Genomic DNA, 18,973 nt, shown 5'->3' with positions numbered 1-18,973 from the left:
GTCTAATTATGGCAGCAGCCTACCATCTGCACATTAGTTTCTTGAAGACCCACCAGTGGCTCGACTGAAGACTTCAAAATTTTAAGAAAGCTCTTGATTTCTTGCATTAGAATTTCACAAACAAATTTTGTTCTCTTGATTGGAGGCCCACCAGCGCTTCTAGATTGAAGGTTTCACAAATCTTCGCTGAAGGAAAATTAGGGTTTGCGATTGATGCTAGACAATAGAGAGAGAGAGAGAGAGAGAGAGATCTGCAAGTTGCCTTTTTTCTTTTTCAAACAAAAATTCAGCCCATCAACTAAACGATGTTAAGGCCATGCACTGAAGGGAAGGGGTTAGCCAGGCTGAGCCTCCCATATCACATGTCACAATTTTAAATGGTAGGCGCTGATCCAAGTCGAAGGGCAAGTCCCCCTTATAATTTCCCAATAATGACAATGTAAAAGGTAAAACAAGATTTTTATTTAATGAGCTTAGGGGCTTTTATTTGTATTTTTGCCACATCTACTTTGATAGTTTTTTAAAGAATAAAGTTAGGTAAGTATTAATATTAACATATAATTTTTTCTTCCAAACGATTGAATTTTGTAAGCTCATGATATCTCCTCAAGAATAATGACCATATTTAGTAATATTGTTAAGTTTTAGTATATTTTTATCTTTGGTAAGCTCCTTAACACTAAGTAGGATGTAATATCATAGTTTGTCAACTGATTTTTGATTTTGGTCACTAAGCTTAAAGATTATCTATTACATATAGTTGTAGGGTTTTCTTTTACTTTTGCAACTAAAATGATTATATGATATGCTTTTGCATCGAATGTCGCTTCATCTGTTTCTTTTGTTCCCCATTTTGGATTCAAGTATTGAGTCCTTCCTCATTGGATGGTATACCATAAAACAAGCAAAAACCTTGCCAGTTTCAAATATTTCTTCCACAGAGAGTTTAAGTCATGAAAGAGGAAAATATAGGCACACTGAATAGTAAATTTTGTGTCATGTAAGGAGGAAATATACAAGAGAGACTATCAAGCAAGAAGGAAATTATCCAATAGAAAATGATCATGTGGTAGCAGGAGACAACTTAAGACTAAATGTTTCAAGGGGAGTAATTTCAGTAGCTCGTTTTCTCAGCCATTTCAACCTGTTCTTTGAGAGTGTTATCAAGTTTCTCAACAAGATCAAGTAGAAATCCATACGAACCGTGTTTTGTTAATAAGGAAACTGCCACAGGCAGATTGTCATACAGCCCTATAGGTATGCTCACCTGCCCATTGAAACAAATTCCTAAAGAAGCAAGTTAAACAAAATTTCTACTGTGTTGTGTTAAGAGGAGGAGAGAGAGAACCTGGCAAAATCCTGAAACCCCAGCTATAGAAAGCAAACTAAAACCCCTGACACGAAAGATTTCCAGTGTGGTACTTTCCATTTGTAGTTTTGGGGGAGGCCCAGGTACCGTAGGGATCACAAGGATGCCAAAGTCCTATAAAATTGTATTTTGTTAGGATCATTACAAAGGAAAGATCAGGAAGTGAACTTATGTAAGAGAAATACCATACTCCACAAGCCACCTGTTGAGTATTGGCTTCCTAGAATGCTACTAAATTTTTGGATCTGATTTATTATCCTCTGTAGTACATCCCAATGGTTAGATCTTGAGACTTATATATTGGAGGTCTCAAGTTCTAACCATGAGACAATAGTGGGCAAGGGTATGCGATAGGAGATTCACTATCTCCCAAGTGAAGTGTAGGCCGGCTTCCCATGGACAAAAAAAAAAAGAGAGAGAACCTGCTTTATCTACTTAATGCATATGATGCATTTACAAATTCTACTAGAGCTGTGGTCCCCCCCCCCCCCCCCCCTCCCAAGCCTCCATTTTTTCATAAGCATGGGGTTTTTTGAGAAAAATATATGAACATCGGAAAGAAGCTTGATGTCATCACACACTCTTTCTCTTCTACATGGGTTGATAGTTATATGCAGGCATCAGAAGTTAAACTAAATGTTTGTAAAAGAAACAGATTTGGATATAATGATGTTATAAGAAAGAGAGAGCAACGCTTGAAGCACAATAGGAAGTGGGTCTTAATGCACAACCATGATAAGCACTATGTTGTGCATGCACTTCCATGTCTGCCTAAATTTAGCAGGAACAAACTGTAATGAGGCACATCTATAAACAGAATACTATGAATAAGAAATCTACATGTTGATATGCAACTGATGAAATTGGATCATCATCTGTGTAAGTTTCTCCAAGAGGAAAAGGAAAATGAGGGACCAATGGCAGGGAGCATTCAGGTGTTCTGTAAAACTTGCAGCTTCAAATGATGAGGAAAGAAACCGGCATTTATCAACAAACCTTAAAAATCATGCATATTATACAATATAGCAAATACGCATGATTCCAAAAATTATTTGAAAGTTAGTGAACTTAGAAAGCACAACATTGAAACTAATGTACATACATTACTAGTGAACAACAGACAAAGATACGGCAGCAATAGGGAACATTTTCCGCATATTGTTAGCCGTTTAAACATCAAATCTTACAGTGATTCATTACTGTCCCTGGAAAATCAGGATGAACCACCAAAGTTAATTTCAAGACCATTCCCTCCAATTCTGGCGATGAAACACTGGAATCCACATGACTCAAGCTCTGCGACAACCTTATCAACAACTGTTCCTGATACCTCTGATCCATGTAGTCAAGGAAACATATGGTATTAAAGGAAATGAATATTAGTCTGTGAAAATATATTTTCAACTGACGCAACTTTGAAACAAAAGTTTAGATGACTCAGTCAACCTGTAGTCTAGAAGATTTTTTGGCTGTACACCAAAACCCATTTCAATACTACCTGTGATGAGCTACACGTGTGACTTATAAAAGGGTTGCCACACAAAACTGGACTTAGATCAAGAGCTCATCATCTAAATACTTCTTGCTCAGCTCTTTTGTCCACCATCTTTGGCATATGTTCTAGCAGAAACCAATCATTAATCTCTTGCACTAAATTGCCTTCAGCAACTTTAAAATATTTCTTCCAAGCATCAATATATCAAATCCTTTCTTAAATTGGCTTGCAATTGACCCTATAATGCCAACTACTAGGTCTTGGCAAATGAATCTGGGCTATCCAGCCTTATTATTTTGGCTTGCCGTAACTGAGGACAGGTCTTAGTTTCATTTTTTATAGCTAGCTGTGTGCACAAACAGAGAGAGAGAGAGAGAGAGAGAGAGAGAGAGAAGTGAAGGAGCTCTCCCAAAAATAAAATAGGAAATTGAAAGACACCTAGTGCACAAGGGTCCTATACCATCAGCAGTCTAGGAAGGTCAAGGTGTAAGCAGTCTTACTCCATGCTTGGAGACAGTTACCAAGATTTGAGCTTTTCATGCATAACATTTCTATTAAAACAAATTAAGAAATCATAAAAGATGGAAATAGAGAAAATCCAGACAAATATAATAATAAAATGGATACGGCTTGGCAAAAATGTCAAAACACAGCCTCCACCCCCAGCTCCTGTCAACTTTGAAGCTAACTTATACTTTAATGTTGTCTGAAGCACCGTTTCTATTGATGCATGGGTAGCCCCCATACATTGGAGCAAACCCTGATTCATTTCCATCAACTCTTCTATCTTCCCTTCCTTCTCAGTAGTAGCATGGTCATCTAGAGCTGGTGCTTGGATAATGGAAGACAATTCCTTACTGATAAAATCTACAGCTTTAAACACAGCAGTCATCGCATCATGGTGCCTTGAAGTCCTTTCTGAAACACCAGCAAGCAATGCCTTTGTGTTTCTCCCAACTTTTGTATTAGTGACAAGCATTTTGAGCGGCATATTGGACTTGATGCAGGCCAAACTTCCCAACTTGTACATGATCATGTTGCCTGTTGTATAAGCTTTTTCAGTTACTTAAAGATCAAAGCACATAACCCTCATTCACTGTGTGTGCGAGTGACAAGAAGTTGACATAATTTCCTAAATTATCCACAAGTTTCTATATACTGTATACAAGTATTAAATCATTCCTTAATCCATATTTCACTCCAAATATTTCTAGGCAGAAATGTATTTCTCCTTTCCTACTCAAACTCAATTGTTTTTCTCCCTTCCTAAATATTTTCCAAAATTTGGTCCCCATTGTTGACACCATTAATAGCCTCAACTTCTTCACCATATTTTCAATAATTTGTTGGATTTCAAAATATGCCAATTATTGAATAGCTCCTAGTTGTAACCACTGTACAGCAGAGTCTGCAGAGGTAAAAGGTGCACAGGGTACATTTACCTACCCCTATCAAAATGATCACATACCATATGTGCTAACAGTGTTGTCAATTCCAGATGGCTTTCCATGAAATATTTTTTCACCTTCAAAAGCCCATTTGTTCACCAATTCCAGCTCACTCTCACCAAACATTAACCAGCCTTGGTGGCTGTGATCCAGCTCTACAGAATCTGATAAAGCAAGCAAAGCTGCTGACAGTGAGACGCAGAATGCAGCAGACGAACCCAAGCCTGAGCCCAGAGGAAGCTCAGAGGTGACAACTAATTTTGCTGGCTTAAACCTGGTACATAAAGAAAAAAATTATATTAATTAAAACAGTGAGAGGAGAGAAGATCGCAAGAGAAACAACCATGAATAGATACCCCTGGATAGAAGTGTATAGCCAGAGAAAAGCTGTTACTCCAGAGATAAGTCCGATTTTTGCCTCAGGAATATTCTGTTGATCAATTAGAACCATAATTGAACTAATCAACTCAGGGGAGCATGATGTGGGTGCTGAAGGGAGAGGGCCTCCTAAATTTGGTAATGCTTCTTTGATTCTTCCAACTGGCCATGAAAATTCTAATGCCATGTCCTTGAGCTGGAGTTTGAGTGTATCATCATTCTCTTTAAAAGAAAAGAAAAAGGAAAATTTTTTAAAAGTTCAATAAAAAATCTAAAAAATAACAAACTAGCACTATATAAATATAGAACAAGAAAAGCAAATAGAACAAATGCAGCTAAAGCAGAAAGGGAAATTTTTTTAAATAACTTCAAATCCTATTTTAAAGCAAACCTAAGAAAAAATTGCTGGCGATTTAGCTACAGGCATATATGTGTTAATCTCAAACATTGCAGAAAATGAAAAGAAAATCGCCAAAATTTGAAATGCTACTCCCCAAACATCATGTCAATGAATTAAAAAAACATCCTCTATTCAATTTCAACTTGCAAAGAACCTATTCGCACACAGAAATGTTGCAACAAAAAATCACAAAATCACAAAGAATTAAAATGATTTCAAGCAAACCTGAACAACCCAATTGACCATTGATTACGAAAATAGATTCCAACAAAAGAGCCAGAGCCCAATATCGGTAAAAAATAATGCAGAAAAGAAAACGACACCACATATCTCACAATGGCAGCTTCAAATCATTATTCCAAAAAAAAAAAACCCACATGCAAATTCAAATTGCAGACACCGATTGAAACAAAAATGCCCCACATAACCAGTGAAACAAAAAAAGAGGAGCAGTTATGAATCGATTATCAGAATAATCAAATACCAGGAAAACAAAGAGAAACGTAGGTGTAGAGATCTATGGCGGTGGCCACGGCGGTGAATCCATGCACGACGGCGTGCTCGCCTGCGAGAATGATCTTCCCGGGCGCTCTAGCTCTCACCTCCATTGTCCCTTTCTTTCCACCGGCGAGCGCGCAAAGACGCACACACACACACACACACACTCTCTCTCTCCCTCTGAAATACAGAGACAGACACAGAAAAGCGCAGGGGATTTGTGAGTGTAAAGATGAGAATTCTGCGTTGATACGATATCGAAAATTTTCAAAATTTCAGAGTGAAAGGAGTCACGTATGATGGCGGAGATATACCGTTGTTTTTGTAGTTGCGTTCAAATCGTGGCGACGCCCACGGCGGCTGGCGGCGCGTGCCGGTCAAAGACAGCACCTATGGACAGGGATTTGGGATTTGGTGGTGGGATTTGGAGATGGGTATTAGAACTTAATATTATTTTGCATAATATTTTATCTAAATTCACATAAATTGAATCCAATATCTGACAAAATCATTAAGTTAACCGTAATTTTATTATAAATGCATTTAATCTTGAATTATCTATTAACAAGCTTTCTTTCAACATGATTGTTTCTTGAGAAAAACAAAAAAAATAGAGAAAACCCACATGCCATACATAATAATGTAGAAAATTTTACTAAATACTTATATATACTTAAAATGATTGTATCCTGAATCCTTTAAATACATGACTAATTTGTTGAGATAATATATTTGTTTCTGTATTCTTGTTCACTTAAATACTAGTATACTATCTCAGATGAAAAATTTTAATTTTCAGAACTCATACTCCGATTCTTTTAATTACGAGAGTTTTAGGTTTACCGAATATATATTTTTATTTCTTCCTGCTTAATTAATTAATTAATTAATTTGCACGTGCTTTGCAACCTCATGAGCCGCGCGTGGCATGCTCTCACCAATTCAGTTCAATTTTGTCACGTGGGTGGTCAGGACTTAAGAGTTGGGATAAGCTAAAAAGCCATGCATCACTTTGTACGTGTGGCATGTTGGATTCAAGGATAAGCTAAAAAGCCATGCATCACTTTGTACGTGTGGCTTGTTGGATTCTATAAAACAATTGAAAGGGTTTGGACTGCTAGCAGCCTCGTGGGTATACGCTACAGCGGATATGAGATAGATACACTGTTTTCTATTGAATATTTCGAGCTCAGTATAAATTTTAATATATGAAAAAGATAATATATTTGTTGTGTTATCACTCATGTACTAGGAGAGTTCGGGAGATCTTTTTATCTGTTAAAATAAAACCTAGTGGAGGTGTGAACACCTCCGGGGTATACAAAAACTATGGAAAAATCAAAAATCGGATTGAATCGAACTGAAATCACGAGTGGTTCAATTTTGATTTTGATTTTGATTTCGGTCTTAGAAAATATAAATTTCTGGTTTTAGTTTCGATTTTGTGTAAATTTAAATTATATATATAAATTAATATAATTACTTAATTAGTATATTAATATATGATTGGTCCATTTAATATTTAGAAATCAAAATGCTCAATAGATTCTCAACAATCCTTGTGAAAAACAATTGTTGAATATTTAGAAAATCGGTTAAAAAAAAAAAAAAAAATTTAACCGAACCGTTGAATGTTCAGTTCTCTACGGGATAATAAATTCGGTTCGATTTTGATTTCGATTTGGGAATGCTAAAACTCTCAAGGTTCGGTTTGATTTTCGGTTTGACCCATAACAGAATCGTAATAAATCGGTTATACCCCTAGTCAACTCACCGTAGTGGGGTATAGAGTATGTTTGAGCTAAGATATAGTATTATTGTATTAACATATGAGAGTATTTTGAGATTTTCATATGAGATTATATGTACATATTGAAGCTAAATGTTGAAACCCTAAGACAATTATTGTTTGATGATAGTGAAAATTGCGTAGGAATTTCGTGAATGTAGGCATACTGTCAGATCACGTAAATTCGTTGTTCTTCTTCTTTCTTTGATTTTCTGTATTTTTCACATTTGCTTAGGGCATGATTTCACAATAATATCATTATTCCTTTTTCAACATACTAAATTTACCGTTTTTTTTTTTATTGTAAGACATAAATAAATTGCCTCAAATAAAATTATGATTATATTTATTTAAGTAATATGAAAGGTTTAAAATTATGATTATATTTATTTCTATGAAAGGTTTTTAAACATAATAAAGTTATAAGAATATTGGTTTCCCAAATATGAAGAGTCTATTTACAATAATGACTTTTAATGACTTCTCGGATTTTGAGGGGTCATAATTATGATAAGTTATGAATGTTAATTAATCATTTAATGGAAGTGATTAGTATATAAATGTGATTGAGGCTGATCCTATCTCATCTTAGGATGTTTGTGCTACTTTTCCATCAAATTAAGAAAAGCATAAGGAAACGTAAGGTTGTGAGATAGAAACACAGCTCATGGATATTCACTTGGAAGCATGGATAAAGGTATGAGTTTCTTGTTTGTTGTATAAAATTATGAGTTTCGAAGATCCAATGATTAAATCATGTTTATATTAAACTTACATGTGGTATCAGAGCTTAGGTTTTAGAAACTCATGATTTTTTTTATTATGATTAAAGGTTCATGTTTCGTTAAATTTTAGTTTATGAATCAAGGCATTAGTTAAATTTCACGATGCATGCTAATATGAGTCTATATAAGTATTTTGACAACATGTTTATGTTACTCACAATATTTTAACATTTTAATGTTATAAAGTATTTTAATTTTAATCACCAAAGTGGTTAAATCATTAAGTAAAGTACTCACATGTTTGATGCTAGAATGATATTAAATTATTATAAGATATCAAGAATCACCCAAAGGTTGATTAATTGTTCTAATAATATAGGGATAATGTTTTGGTAATATTATTATTATTATTTTATCTATTTATCCAAAGATAATAGATACTTATAATAAGTAATGTTAAAATTAAAAATTTAATTAGCACCATTTCAAAGCTCTTTACATTAGTGTTTTTCCCAAAGGAAAACATTAATATATTTATGTTTGTGATCTTATAAATGTTTCATTCAAAGCATTAAGTATGGTTAATTTTTACAGTACCTGTGCTTGGATTGTTACGTTTGCATGCTTCATCAGTTCCAATGTTTAATGGGTTGAATTTTGCTGATTGGAGTGAACAAGTTCAATTTCACTTCGGTGTATTGGATCTTGATTTGACACTTTTAAGTGATCAGCCTGCTGCTATTACCTCTAGCAGTGTTGAAGAAATAACCTATTACAATAATTGGGAAAGATCAAACAGGTTAAGTTTGATGTTTATGCGAATGAGTGTTGCAAATAATATCAAGACAGTTATTCCCAAAACTAAAAGTGCTAAAGAATTTTTAAAGTTTGTGTGAGAGCGTTCCCAAATAGCAGATAAGTGTCTTTCTAGGACATTAATGGGTACGTTAACCACCATGAAGTTTGATAGTTCACGTACTATGCATGATCATGTTGTTGAAATGATAAATATTGCAGCAAAACTTAAGACTTTGGGAATGGATGTGAATCAAAATTTTCTTATTTAGTTCATTTTAAACTCATTACCAACTGAGTAAGGACCGTTTCAAATAAACTATAATACCATGAAAGATAAAATGGAATGTGCATGAGTTGCACAATATGCTAGTTCAAGAAGAAACACGACTGAATAATAAAGGAATTCACTCTATTCATTATCTGAACAATCAAGGAGCTGAAAAGAAAGTAAAGAAACATGGAAAGTGGAAAGGATCTTTAAAGGATAATGAATCCTCTTCTCATATCCAGAAGAAGGTATCAAGTAAGGACAAATGTCGTTTCTGTGGAAAACCTGGACATTACCAGAAGTACTGCTTGAAACGAAAAGCTTGGTTCGAAAGGAAAGGTAAGCCTAGTGCTTATATATGTTTCAAATCAAATTTAGCTAAAGTTCCTTGTAATACTTGGTCGATTAATTTTGGATGTACAACTCATGTTTCTAATATGATGCAGAGATTTCTTACAATCCGGAACATAAACCCAAATGAGAAGTTTATCTTCATGGGGAATATAATAAAAGTGTCAATTGAAACTGTTGGGACTTATCGTTTAATCCTAGACACTGGTTATTGTTTGGATTTATATGAGACTTTTTGTGTTCCTAGTATTTCTAGGAATTTAGTTTCATTATCTAAATTGGATGTTTCTGGGTACACTTGTAATTTTAATAAAGGTTTTTTCAGTTTATTTAAGAATATTTGTATGATTGGTTGTGGTATGCTTTGTGATGGATTATATAAGTTAAAACTTGATAATCATTATGCTGAAACACTTTTAACCTCGCATCATAGTATTGGCACTAAATGTAGTTTAGTGAATAAACGATCTACTTACTTGTGGCATAAACGGTTAGGTCATATTTCCAAGGAAAAACTGGAAATATTCGTAAAGAGTGAAATAATTCTAGATTTGGATTTCAATGACTTTGACATTTGTGCAGATTGTATTAAAGGAAAGCAGACAAGACACACAAAGAAAGGAGCCACAAGGAGCACTCAGCTTCTAGAAATTATACACACTAATATATGTGGACCCTTCGACGTAAATACCTTCAGTAATGATAGATATTTTATCACCTTTATCGATGATTTTTTACATTTCAGATATGTCTACTTGCTACATGATAAATCTCAAATGGTAAACACTTTGGAGATTTATGTAAATGAAGTTGAAAGGCAAATAGACAGAAAGGTGAAGATTGTTAGATCTGATAGAGAGGTGAATATTATGGAAGGTATAACAAAATTGGACAACTACCTGGTCCATTTGCTAAATTCCTTGAAAAATGTGGTATTTGTACTCAATACACAATGTCAGGTAGACCAGAACAGAATGGTGTATCATAAAAGCGTAGGACTTTGATGAATATGGTTAGGAGCATAATAAGTAGAAAGTCTTTACCCAATTCATTGTGGATGTATGCTTTAAAAACTGCCATGTATGTATTAAACTGTGTTCCAAATAAGGCAGTTCCAAAGACACCATTTGAGCTTTGGACTGGCAGGAAACCAAGTTTGCGACACTTGCATGTTTGGGGTTGTCAGGTAGAAATTGAAGTTTATAATCCACAAGAAAAGAAGCTGGATGCAAGAACAATCAATGGTAATTTCATTGGTTATCTAGAAAAATTGAAAGGGTATATATATTTTATTGTCCTAATCATGTCACAAGAATAGTTGAAACTAGAAATGCTAGGTTCATTGAGAATGATGAAACTAGTGGGAGTATGGTTCCATTAAAAGTGGAAATTAAGGAAATTACAACCCCCACCATTCAAAGTAAACCTATTATAGAAAAACCACAAGAGGTTGCGTTAAGGCGATCTAAAAAAGAAAAGAGATCTGCTATGATAATGTGGTTTATCTTCATGAGTCAGACTTTGACTTAGGAATTGAAGATGATCCAGTTTTGTTTTCACAGGCCATTAGCTGTGATAATTCTGATAAATAGATGGATGCCATGAAAGAAGAGTTAAAGTCTATGGAACAAAATGAAGTCTAGGATCTTGTAGAATTGCCAGAAGGTTGTAAGAGAGTTGGATGTAAATGGGTTTTAAAACCAAATGAGACTATTGTGGTAACCTTGAACGCTACAAGGCCAGACTTGTTGCTAATGACTTTACTCAGAAAGATGGTATTGATTATAAAGAGACCTTTTCACCGGTCTCTAAGAAAGATTCTTTTTAAATCATTATGACTTTGGTAGTTCATTAAGATTTAGAGTTACATCAAATGGATGTGAAAACTGTCTTTCTAAATGCAAATTTAGATGAAGATGTTTATATGGATCAACCATTGGGTTTTACAATTGAAGGGAAAGAAAATTTTGTGTGTAAACTTAAGAAGTCAATATACAGACTTAAACAAGCTTCCCAACAATGGTATCTTAAGTTTAATAATACCATTGGTTCCTTTGGATTTAAAGAAAACACTATTGATTGGTGTATATATCTGAAGATTAGTGGAAGTAAGTTTATATTCCTGATTCTGTATGTTGATGACATTTTGCTTGCAACTAATGATTTTGGTATGTTACATGAGACTAAAGAATTTCTCTCTAAAAACTTTGAAATGAAAGATATGGGAGAGGCAAAGTATATGATTGGAATAGAAATATTTTGAGATCGGTCCCAAGGACTGGTTGGTTTGTCTCAGAAAGGTTATATAAATAAAGTTTTAGAGAGAATTAACATAGACAAATGCTCAGTATCACCCGTTCCAATTCAGAAAGGAGACAAGTTCAGTCTTATGCAATGTCCTAAAAATGATCTGGAACGGAGGCAAATGAAGGATGTACCTTATGCATCTGTTGTTGGGAGCTTGATCTACGCTCAAACGTGCACAAGGGCTGACATTAGCTTTGTAGTTGGAATGCTCAGAAGATATCAAAGTAATCTAGGAATGATTCACTGAAATGCTGCAAAGAAAGTTCTAAGATACTTGCAAGGAACAAAAGATTACAAGCTTATGTATTGAAGCTCTGATCATCTTGAGGTGGTTGGATATTCGAGTTCTGATTTTTCTGGGTGTGTGGATACAAGAAAGTCCACATTTGGCTATGTATACTTGCTAGCCGGAGGAGCAATTTCATAGAAGAGTGCAAAGCAGTCAATAATTGCTGCATCCACTATGGAAGCTAAACTTGTAGCTTGCTTTGAGGCTCCACTTCAGCCTAATTGGTTGCGGAATTTTATTTCAAGACTTGGAATAGTCAACAATATTGCCAAGCCACTGAAAATTTATCGTGATAATTTCATAACTGTCTTCTTTTCTAAGAATAATAAGCATTCCAAGGGTGCTAAGTATATGGAATTGAAATACTATGTTGTTAAAGAAGACGTACAGAAACAAAAAGTGTCAATTGAACATATTAGCACCGATTATATGAAAGCAGATCCTTTGACGAAAGCATTGCCGCCCAAAACATTTATTGGTCATGTTGAAAAGATGGGCATTATTGAATCTTAATGTATATATGTTGTTCAATTGATATTTGAGCTTGATAATGAAAATGTTTCTGTTATTTTTGTTTTCCATTTTGTATACATAATTGTTATGAAATAATAATAACAGGATTAAAGTTAGACCTAATGCATGCCTCTCAACTAAAAATCATTATATGTAGTGGAACTTGTATTATAGTGCAAGGAAGGAATTATGTTAATAAAGATGATATGGAACCGCCATGACTCCTACAAGTTTTCTACATATTAATGATAACTAATGTATGCGCATTATGATCAATTATGTTAAGTAATTTCACTTAAGCCAAGTAGGAGAATGTAAGACATAAATAAATTGCCTCAAATAAAATTATGATTATATTTATTTAAGTAATATGAAAGGTTTTAAATTATGATTATATTTATTTCTTTGATATGAAAGGTTTTTTAATATAATAATGTTATAAGAATATTGGTTTCCCAAATATGAAGAGTCTATTTACAACAATGACTGTTAGAATTTGTGTATTCCCAAGAGGGGGGGTGAATTGAAATTTTAAACTTTTTCTTCTAGGTTAATGTATTCAACAACAGTATATGCACAACCTAGGACCTCTCTATGCAATTTCCAAATGCGTAGATAAATATAATATGAAAATTAAGTCATACACATCATTCACCCATAACATACATGTGCGGTAAATGTAAAGTACGAAAATGTAAGCAAACACAAGATATGTTATCAGGGTTCGGCCAACTGTGCCTACGTCCCCGCCTCAAGCTCGCAAGCCGGAGGATTCCACTAAAGGCTCACTTAAGGATGGAGCGACACCGTTTACAACCAGGTCAAATTAACACAGGGCTGACCTCAACCTACACCAGGTCAATTAGCGGGGCTGACCTCAACCTACACGCCTTAACAGGACAACACACCTAGCTTTCCTAACCGGATCTAAGCCAATCCGGGACTATTCCAGGGCTAGTCTCCCTCTTCAGGCCCGTTCTTGGAAATACAACCAAAGTGTATTACAATGAAATGGTACAGTGATTGTGCTTTCAAGTAAAGCAGATATGTACCCAAATTCGTGCAATAATATACACCACAAATATGAAATAATTTGTAAGCTCAATGTGGTATAGATGATTCAACTCTCAAAGGTATTTTCTATCGATGTAAAGTGTACGTGAGAGTGTCAAACAAACAATCTTTGTATCACAAGATATTCAACAAATAGGTTCACACAAAGATGTCAAGTCTTATGTATTTCAATCATTAAGATATCTCAAGCATGTAAGTAGTAAACAATTTATATGCTTGATTTGCAAAAGACGTGTAATCTTTGCATTCAGCAAATAATATATGAGTGAAAGAATATTGCAACAAAGATCACAATCACACAAACAAATATCTCTTCAAAATATTTTGCAATATAAAAGTATAATAGATATTTGGTAGTGTTTGAAAAGTTTTTGCAAACAAAAACAAATATACTCTTCTCAAGATCTTGCAATGAAGGTGCAAGCTTAGAAGATCTAACAAGGTTTTCTTAGGAAATGCTTATTAACAAAAGCCTCCTAAGAATCCTTAGGTTTGGCTCTCAAGAAAATCATATCAAACAAGTAGCATAAGGAGAGCAAACCTATTAAGCAAAACACTCAATCAACTTACAAAATATGTAGGCAATGATAGAAGGCAAGTATGAGTGGTTTGAGTAATAAAATGAGTAGTATAGGGTTTTTATTTTTCAGAGAATTCTTCCCTAATCAAGGTGGCTAATCTATCTTAATCTTTGCAAATGAACACATATATATAGCCATGGAAGGAAATATGACCGTTGGGGACCTTTTGGGTATTATTAGAAAAGTTTAATGACGTTTAAGGCATTTTAACCCTGTTTAGAAAAATATTAACCACGATAAAAATGGGAGCAACCCGAGAGGTCCGGTTGACCAGAAGTGGTTCGGTTGACCAGGACTTAAATGGCTCGGTCGACCAGGGGTGTTTTGAACTGAGTGTTCGGTCGACCGAGGAAGGGCGATTTCCCAAATTTTCGAGGTTCGGTCGACCGGGGCTATTTTGAACTGAAGGGCTCGGTCGACCAGACCGTTGGGAGTTCTCCCAAGACCCTTCGGTCGACCAGGTAGTTGGAGTACAAAAGTGCTCGGTCGACCAGGAGGTCAAAAAGTTGACTTCCAGGTGGTTCGATCGACCGGGGTCAAATGAACTAAATGGTCTCGGTCGACCAGGGCCAGTTCGGTCGACTGGGCCAAATTGAACTGAATTGGCCGGTCGACTGAAAGTGCACCAAGTGTGCATTTCGGTCCCGCATCAACCCAAATAAGTCTTATTCAAGTGCCTAATAAACATATGTGAAATATGTGCGTGTCCTAAGGTCACTTGGGGTCCAATTTGAAGACACCGAAAAAGTTCGGTGTAAGGTCGACCGAAGGTGCACCCTAAGGTCTTTCTACGGTCCTTTCTCATTTATGGTTCGGTTTGAGCTTACATAATAAATCATACGTGTGATGTGTGTGAGTTTATTACAAACCAAATGCCCTAATTACTATTACAGACCAATATAGATATATTACAAAGAATATGATTTGGCTTTCAAGCTTTGCTTTGTGCACATCTTGATCTTATCATTCTTGATTCCAGCACAAAAACTCAAACACTCATTAGATACAATGAGTATTTGTCATAATCAAAACTGGGCGTGACCAATAAGGTCAACAATGACTTCTAATGACTTCTCGGAATTTGAGGAGTCATAATTATGATAAGTTATGAATGTTAATTAATCACTTGATAGAAGTGATTAGTATATAAAGATGGTTGGGGCTGGTCCTATCTCATCCTAGGAAGCTTGTGCTACTTTTCCATCAAATTAAGAAAAACACCAAGAAATGTAAGGTTGTGAGATAGAAACACAGCCCAAGGATATTCATTTGGAAGCATGGATCAAGGTATGAGTTTCTTGTTTGTTGTATAAAATTATGAGTTTCGAATATCTAATGATTAAATTGTGTTTATATTAAACTTACATTTATTGCATGGTTAAAATCCATTTCTAAAAACACATATGTAGGAGTGACAAAATGGATTGGAACCTAGTGGGTGACCCGCTTAATTATATATATATATATATATATATATATGTGTGTGTGTGTGTGTGTGTGTGTGTGTGTGTGTGTGTGTGTGTGCATATGTTACATCAAAAAAATATTAATTAAAGAGATGTACTATTTTCTATATTTTATATTTTTTTTTGTTAAGATATAAATAAATAAAATAAAAGAGTATTGTTTTTTTTTTTTAAATGCCACTTTATATGAAATTTTTGAAAAATTATAAATAAATCAATTATATTTTTAAACAAATTCTTGATGGGTACACATTTATGACCCATTTATTAAATAGGCGGATTTGGGTTTAAAGACCATTCACCTCAAAATTGATATCATTTAAAATTAATTAAGGAAATTTACTATGCCAATAATGTGCTTTTAGCCTTTCCTCTTGATGACATTTACCAATTATTAATTGAGTTGTCACTAAATTATGGAATTTTCATGGATGACCAGTTAATGAGGTATTAAACCATGAACAAAAAACAAAATTTGGATCCTTATCATGCTCCATAAGATTTCCATATTCATTTTTGGTAATACAGAACATTCATAAATGATCACAATTTGAAAATTGCTAACTTGAAAATTATGATTTAAATCTTTGAGCCAATTATCTTACAATTTTGTGGAATAACTATTAAAATCTTGTCATCTTAAACTAAAGGTCTATGTACAAATATGTAATCCAATGGTTGATGGCAATCTACCTTGCTTAAATGAATGTGATAGTCTATATTTGATTAAGCGTAATGCAATGAAATTTTGATAAAATGTTTTCTTATTATTTTTGTTTTTCTTGTTGGTTAGTATAATATGTAGGTTCTGTGATACTAGTTTGTTGAAATGAATTCCCCAAAATGAGGATATTGTATTACTTGACAGAGAGCAAGAAAGTGAAGAAGAGTGTAGGGATGAGAAAACAAATAAAATTGATTAAGCTATGATCGGTAGGGGTAAAGATATTGTTATGATGAGAACCAAACTTTCTACTGGAATGATAGTTTATATTTTGGATTAAATCATATAATTTGTATAACAACTATGCGTATGAGATTGGGTCTAGTATTAATAAGGGTCACAAGAGGTATGATAAGAATGGAAATGTCATTGTTGTGTACATGTTTTGTTCAAAAGAGGGTTGTGAAGAATTTTCAAATCCAATGGAAGAAAAAATTAAAAAAAAAAAAAGTATGCTTGAAACTAGAACTAGCTGCAAGGCTGGTATAAGACTGCAAAGGATAAAAGGTATTGATCAATTCATAGTGAGTGCATTTAGAAATGAACATAACCATGATTTTTCCCACCATAAACAAAGAAGATTTCTAAAATTCTAAAAAAATATTTTCTAATGAACAAAAGGGATTCTTAAAATCCATGTCAGATGCAAGGATTAGAACTCACAACACCTTTTCTTTTATTGCCAAAGAATTGAAAGGGTTTGAGATTGTTGGATTTACTAAGTGTGAATGTTATAACTTCTTGAATAGTCAAACAATATAATTGCTTGACCCTAGGGATGCAATGGCCCTAGGGTGCCATTTTAAGGAGAAACAATTGGAGGATCCAATGTTCTTCTATTGGCAAGTTGAAAAAGAAATGAAAATGACAATTTTTTTTTTGGAGAGATGGAAGGTCAAGGCTTGACTACGAGTGTTTTGGGGACGTGGTAGTGTTTGACACAACTTAGAGGACAAATAAGTATATTTTGGTTTGTGCTCCCTTTGTTGGTGTTAATCACCACTGGTCTAATATATTGTTCAGGTGTACTTTCTTACTTGATGAAACAATAGATTCATTTGTATGGTTATTTGAGACATTTCTAAACTCTATAAGGGGTAAGCGGGAACAACTTAAAACTATATTTATGTATAAATGTCAAACAATGGCAAATGTCATTGAAAATATTTTGTCATTGAAAAGATTTTCCTTCAATCTTGGTATCATTTGGGCCAATGGTGTAGAGACCCAAACCAGGAAAATAAGGAAATTAAATAAGAAAGGAAAATTTTTAAAAGGGAAGTAGCAAGCTTTGTCGATGAGGTCGACGAAGGCCCTTATGTGGTTCGTTGCTGAAATTTAGAATCTCTTCGACGAAGAGATCCAGAATGGTTGAAAATATCAAGTTTAGGGTTTGTCAAAGAAGGCCTTATTTCATCGACAAACGAGCTTCTATAACTCGTCGACGAAGTGCCACCTTCGTCGACGAATTTGACTGGGTCAAGAGACTATAAATAAGATTTTTGTTTGTTTCTTCATTAAGAAAGCTAAATCTCTCTCTCTCTCTCTCTCTCTCTCTTCGGTTTCTTCATCGTTTGTCGCCCGAATTGAATATCGGAAGTTACCCTGAGGATCAGGGAGTGAATATTTACAATCCTAGCGGAGTATATTCTTGATCTCAGGAAAAAGTTAGGGTTCAGTTTTCGAGCGTTTCTGATTCTTTTTCAGAAAAGGTAAGGGGATTAAGTTAAGTCAGCGTTTTTAATGAAATTGAACTGTTTAAAATGTTTATGAAGTAAGTATATTCAGGTTTTCAGTTGAAGTTTCTAAAACCAACCGTTCAAAAGATTTGTTTTCAAACTTAGGATATATGTTATGGTATTTTCAATAAAAAAAAATGGTGGAAACCTCGGTTTTATGTTTTAAACTATGTGTGCTATGTTTTCTTGGTTGCCTACAAGCTATATTCAAAGTACAGGAAATTGTGTGGTAGGTGAATGATGAATGTGTGTGAAATATTGGAACTATTTATGAAAATGCTGGAAGACTTATATGATGGCCACGAGGGCCAAGTTTTATATGTATGATGGCCACGAGGGCCGAGTTTGGTATTATGTCAGGTTTTATATGAAATGATTATGAAATATGGTTTTATTACTTAAATTGCACGGTATGCTTTAGGAACCCTGATGGACCATTATGTTATGAGCACAGTATCGTTGCTAGGATTTATGTATGCGACCATGTGCGCCCACACTGTACTGCGGGGGTGTTGTGGGTGGTCTATGCCGATTAGCCTCGGTAGAGGGTGTACCATACCTGGAAGCCTGGAATTTCAAGACACGGTAGGGCAATCGAGTCATGCAAGTAAAATTGCGGATGCTTGTGTAGTCGGAGTTATGATACGGATATATGTTTACTTTGTTTGGGCTGATCACCTCGGGCTTAGTCCAACCTTCAGGAAGCACAACCCTAACCACGGGGGTTATATATGACATTAGTCCCAAGAGGTGTCTTTTAT

General features: G+C 34.6%; 1 protein-coding gene across 3 annotated transcripts; it reads right to left on the bottom strand.

Annotated features, from left to right (window-relative positions):
• Window positions 1–2,331: 2,331 nt before the first annotated feature.
• Window positions 2,332–6,228, bottom strand: LOC131152676 (mevalonate kinase-like). 3 transcript variants are annotated; one of them, XM_058104475.1, is made up of 6 exons: window positions 5,903–6,228; window positions 5,575–5,768; window positions 4,669–4,912; window positions 4,333–4,586; window positions 3,492–3,905; window positions 2,332–2,701 (listed from the first exon to the last, which is right to left on the bottom strand). In XM_058104475.1, the coding sequence occupies exons 2-6, from the start codon at window positions 5,696–5,698 to the stop codon at window positions 2,583–2,585; spliced, it is 1,155 nt and encodes a 384-aa protein (XP_057960458.1). In that variant the 5' UTR covers window positions 5,699–5,768; window positions 5,903–6,228; the 3' UTR covers window positions 2,332–2,582. The 3 variants fall into 3 exon arrangements, with proteins under 3 accessions (XP_057960458.1, XP_057960460.1, XP_057960459.1); XM_058104477.1 differs by having other exon boundaries at window positions 4,390–4,586; window positions 5,903–6,055; XM_058104476.1 differs by lacking the exon at window positions 5,903–6,228 and having other exon boundaries at window positions 4,390–4,586; window positions 5,575–5,889.
• Window positions 6,229–18,973: the final 12,745 nt, after the last annotated feature.

Source organism: Malania oleifera, chromosome 4, assembly GCF_029873635.1.
Source record: "Malania oleifera isolate guangnan ecotype guangnan chromosome 4, ASM2987363v1, whole genome shotgun sequence".
Taxonomy (NCBI): Eukaryota; Viridiplantae; Streptophyta; class Magnoliopsida; order Santalales; family Ximeniaceae; genus Malania; species Malania oleifera.
The sequence above is the reverse complement of the archived record's forward strand: the minus strand, read 5'-3'. Positions and strand labels throughout refer to the sequence as shown.

Bases quoted from the DNA above. Each gene is read 5' to 3' on its own strand.
- LOC131152676 (XM_058104475.1), bottom strand. From the start codon at position 5,698: ATGGAGGTGAGAGCTAGAGCGCCCGGGAAGATCATTCTCGCAGGCGAG. The intron at 4,913-5,574 runs GTATTTGATTAT...TTTCTTTTAAAG, and splicing joins CGTTTCTCTTTGTTTTCCTG to AGAATGATGATACACTCAAA. The intron at 3,906-4,332 runs GTATGTGATCAT...CTTATACAACAG, and splicing joins CAACACTGTTAGCACATATG to GCAACATGATCATGTACAAG.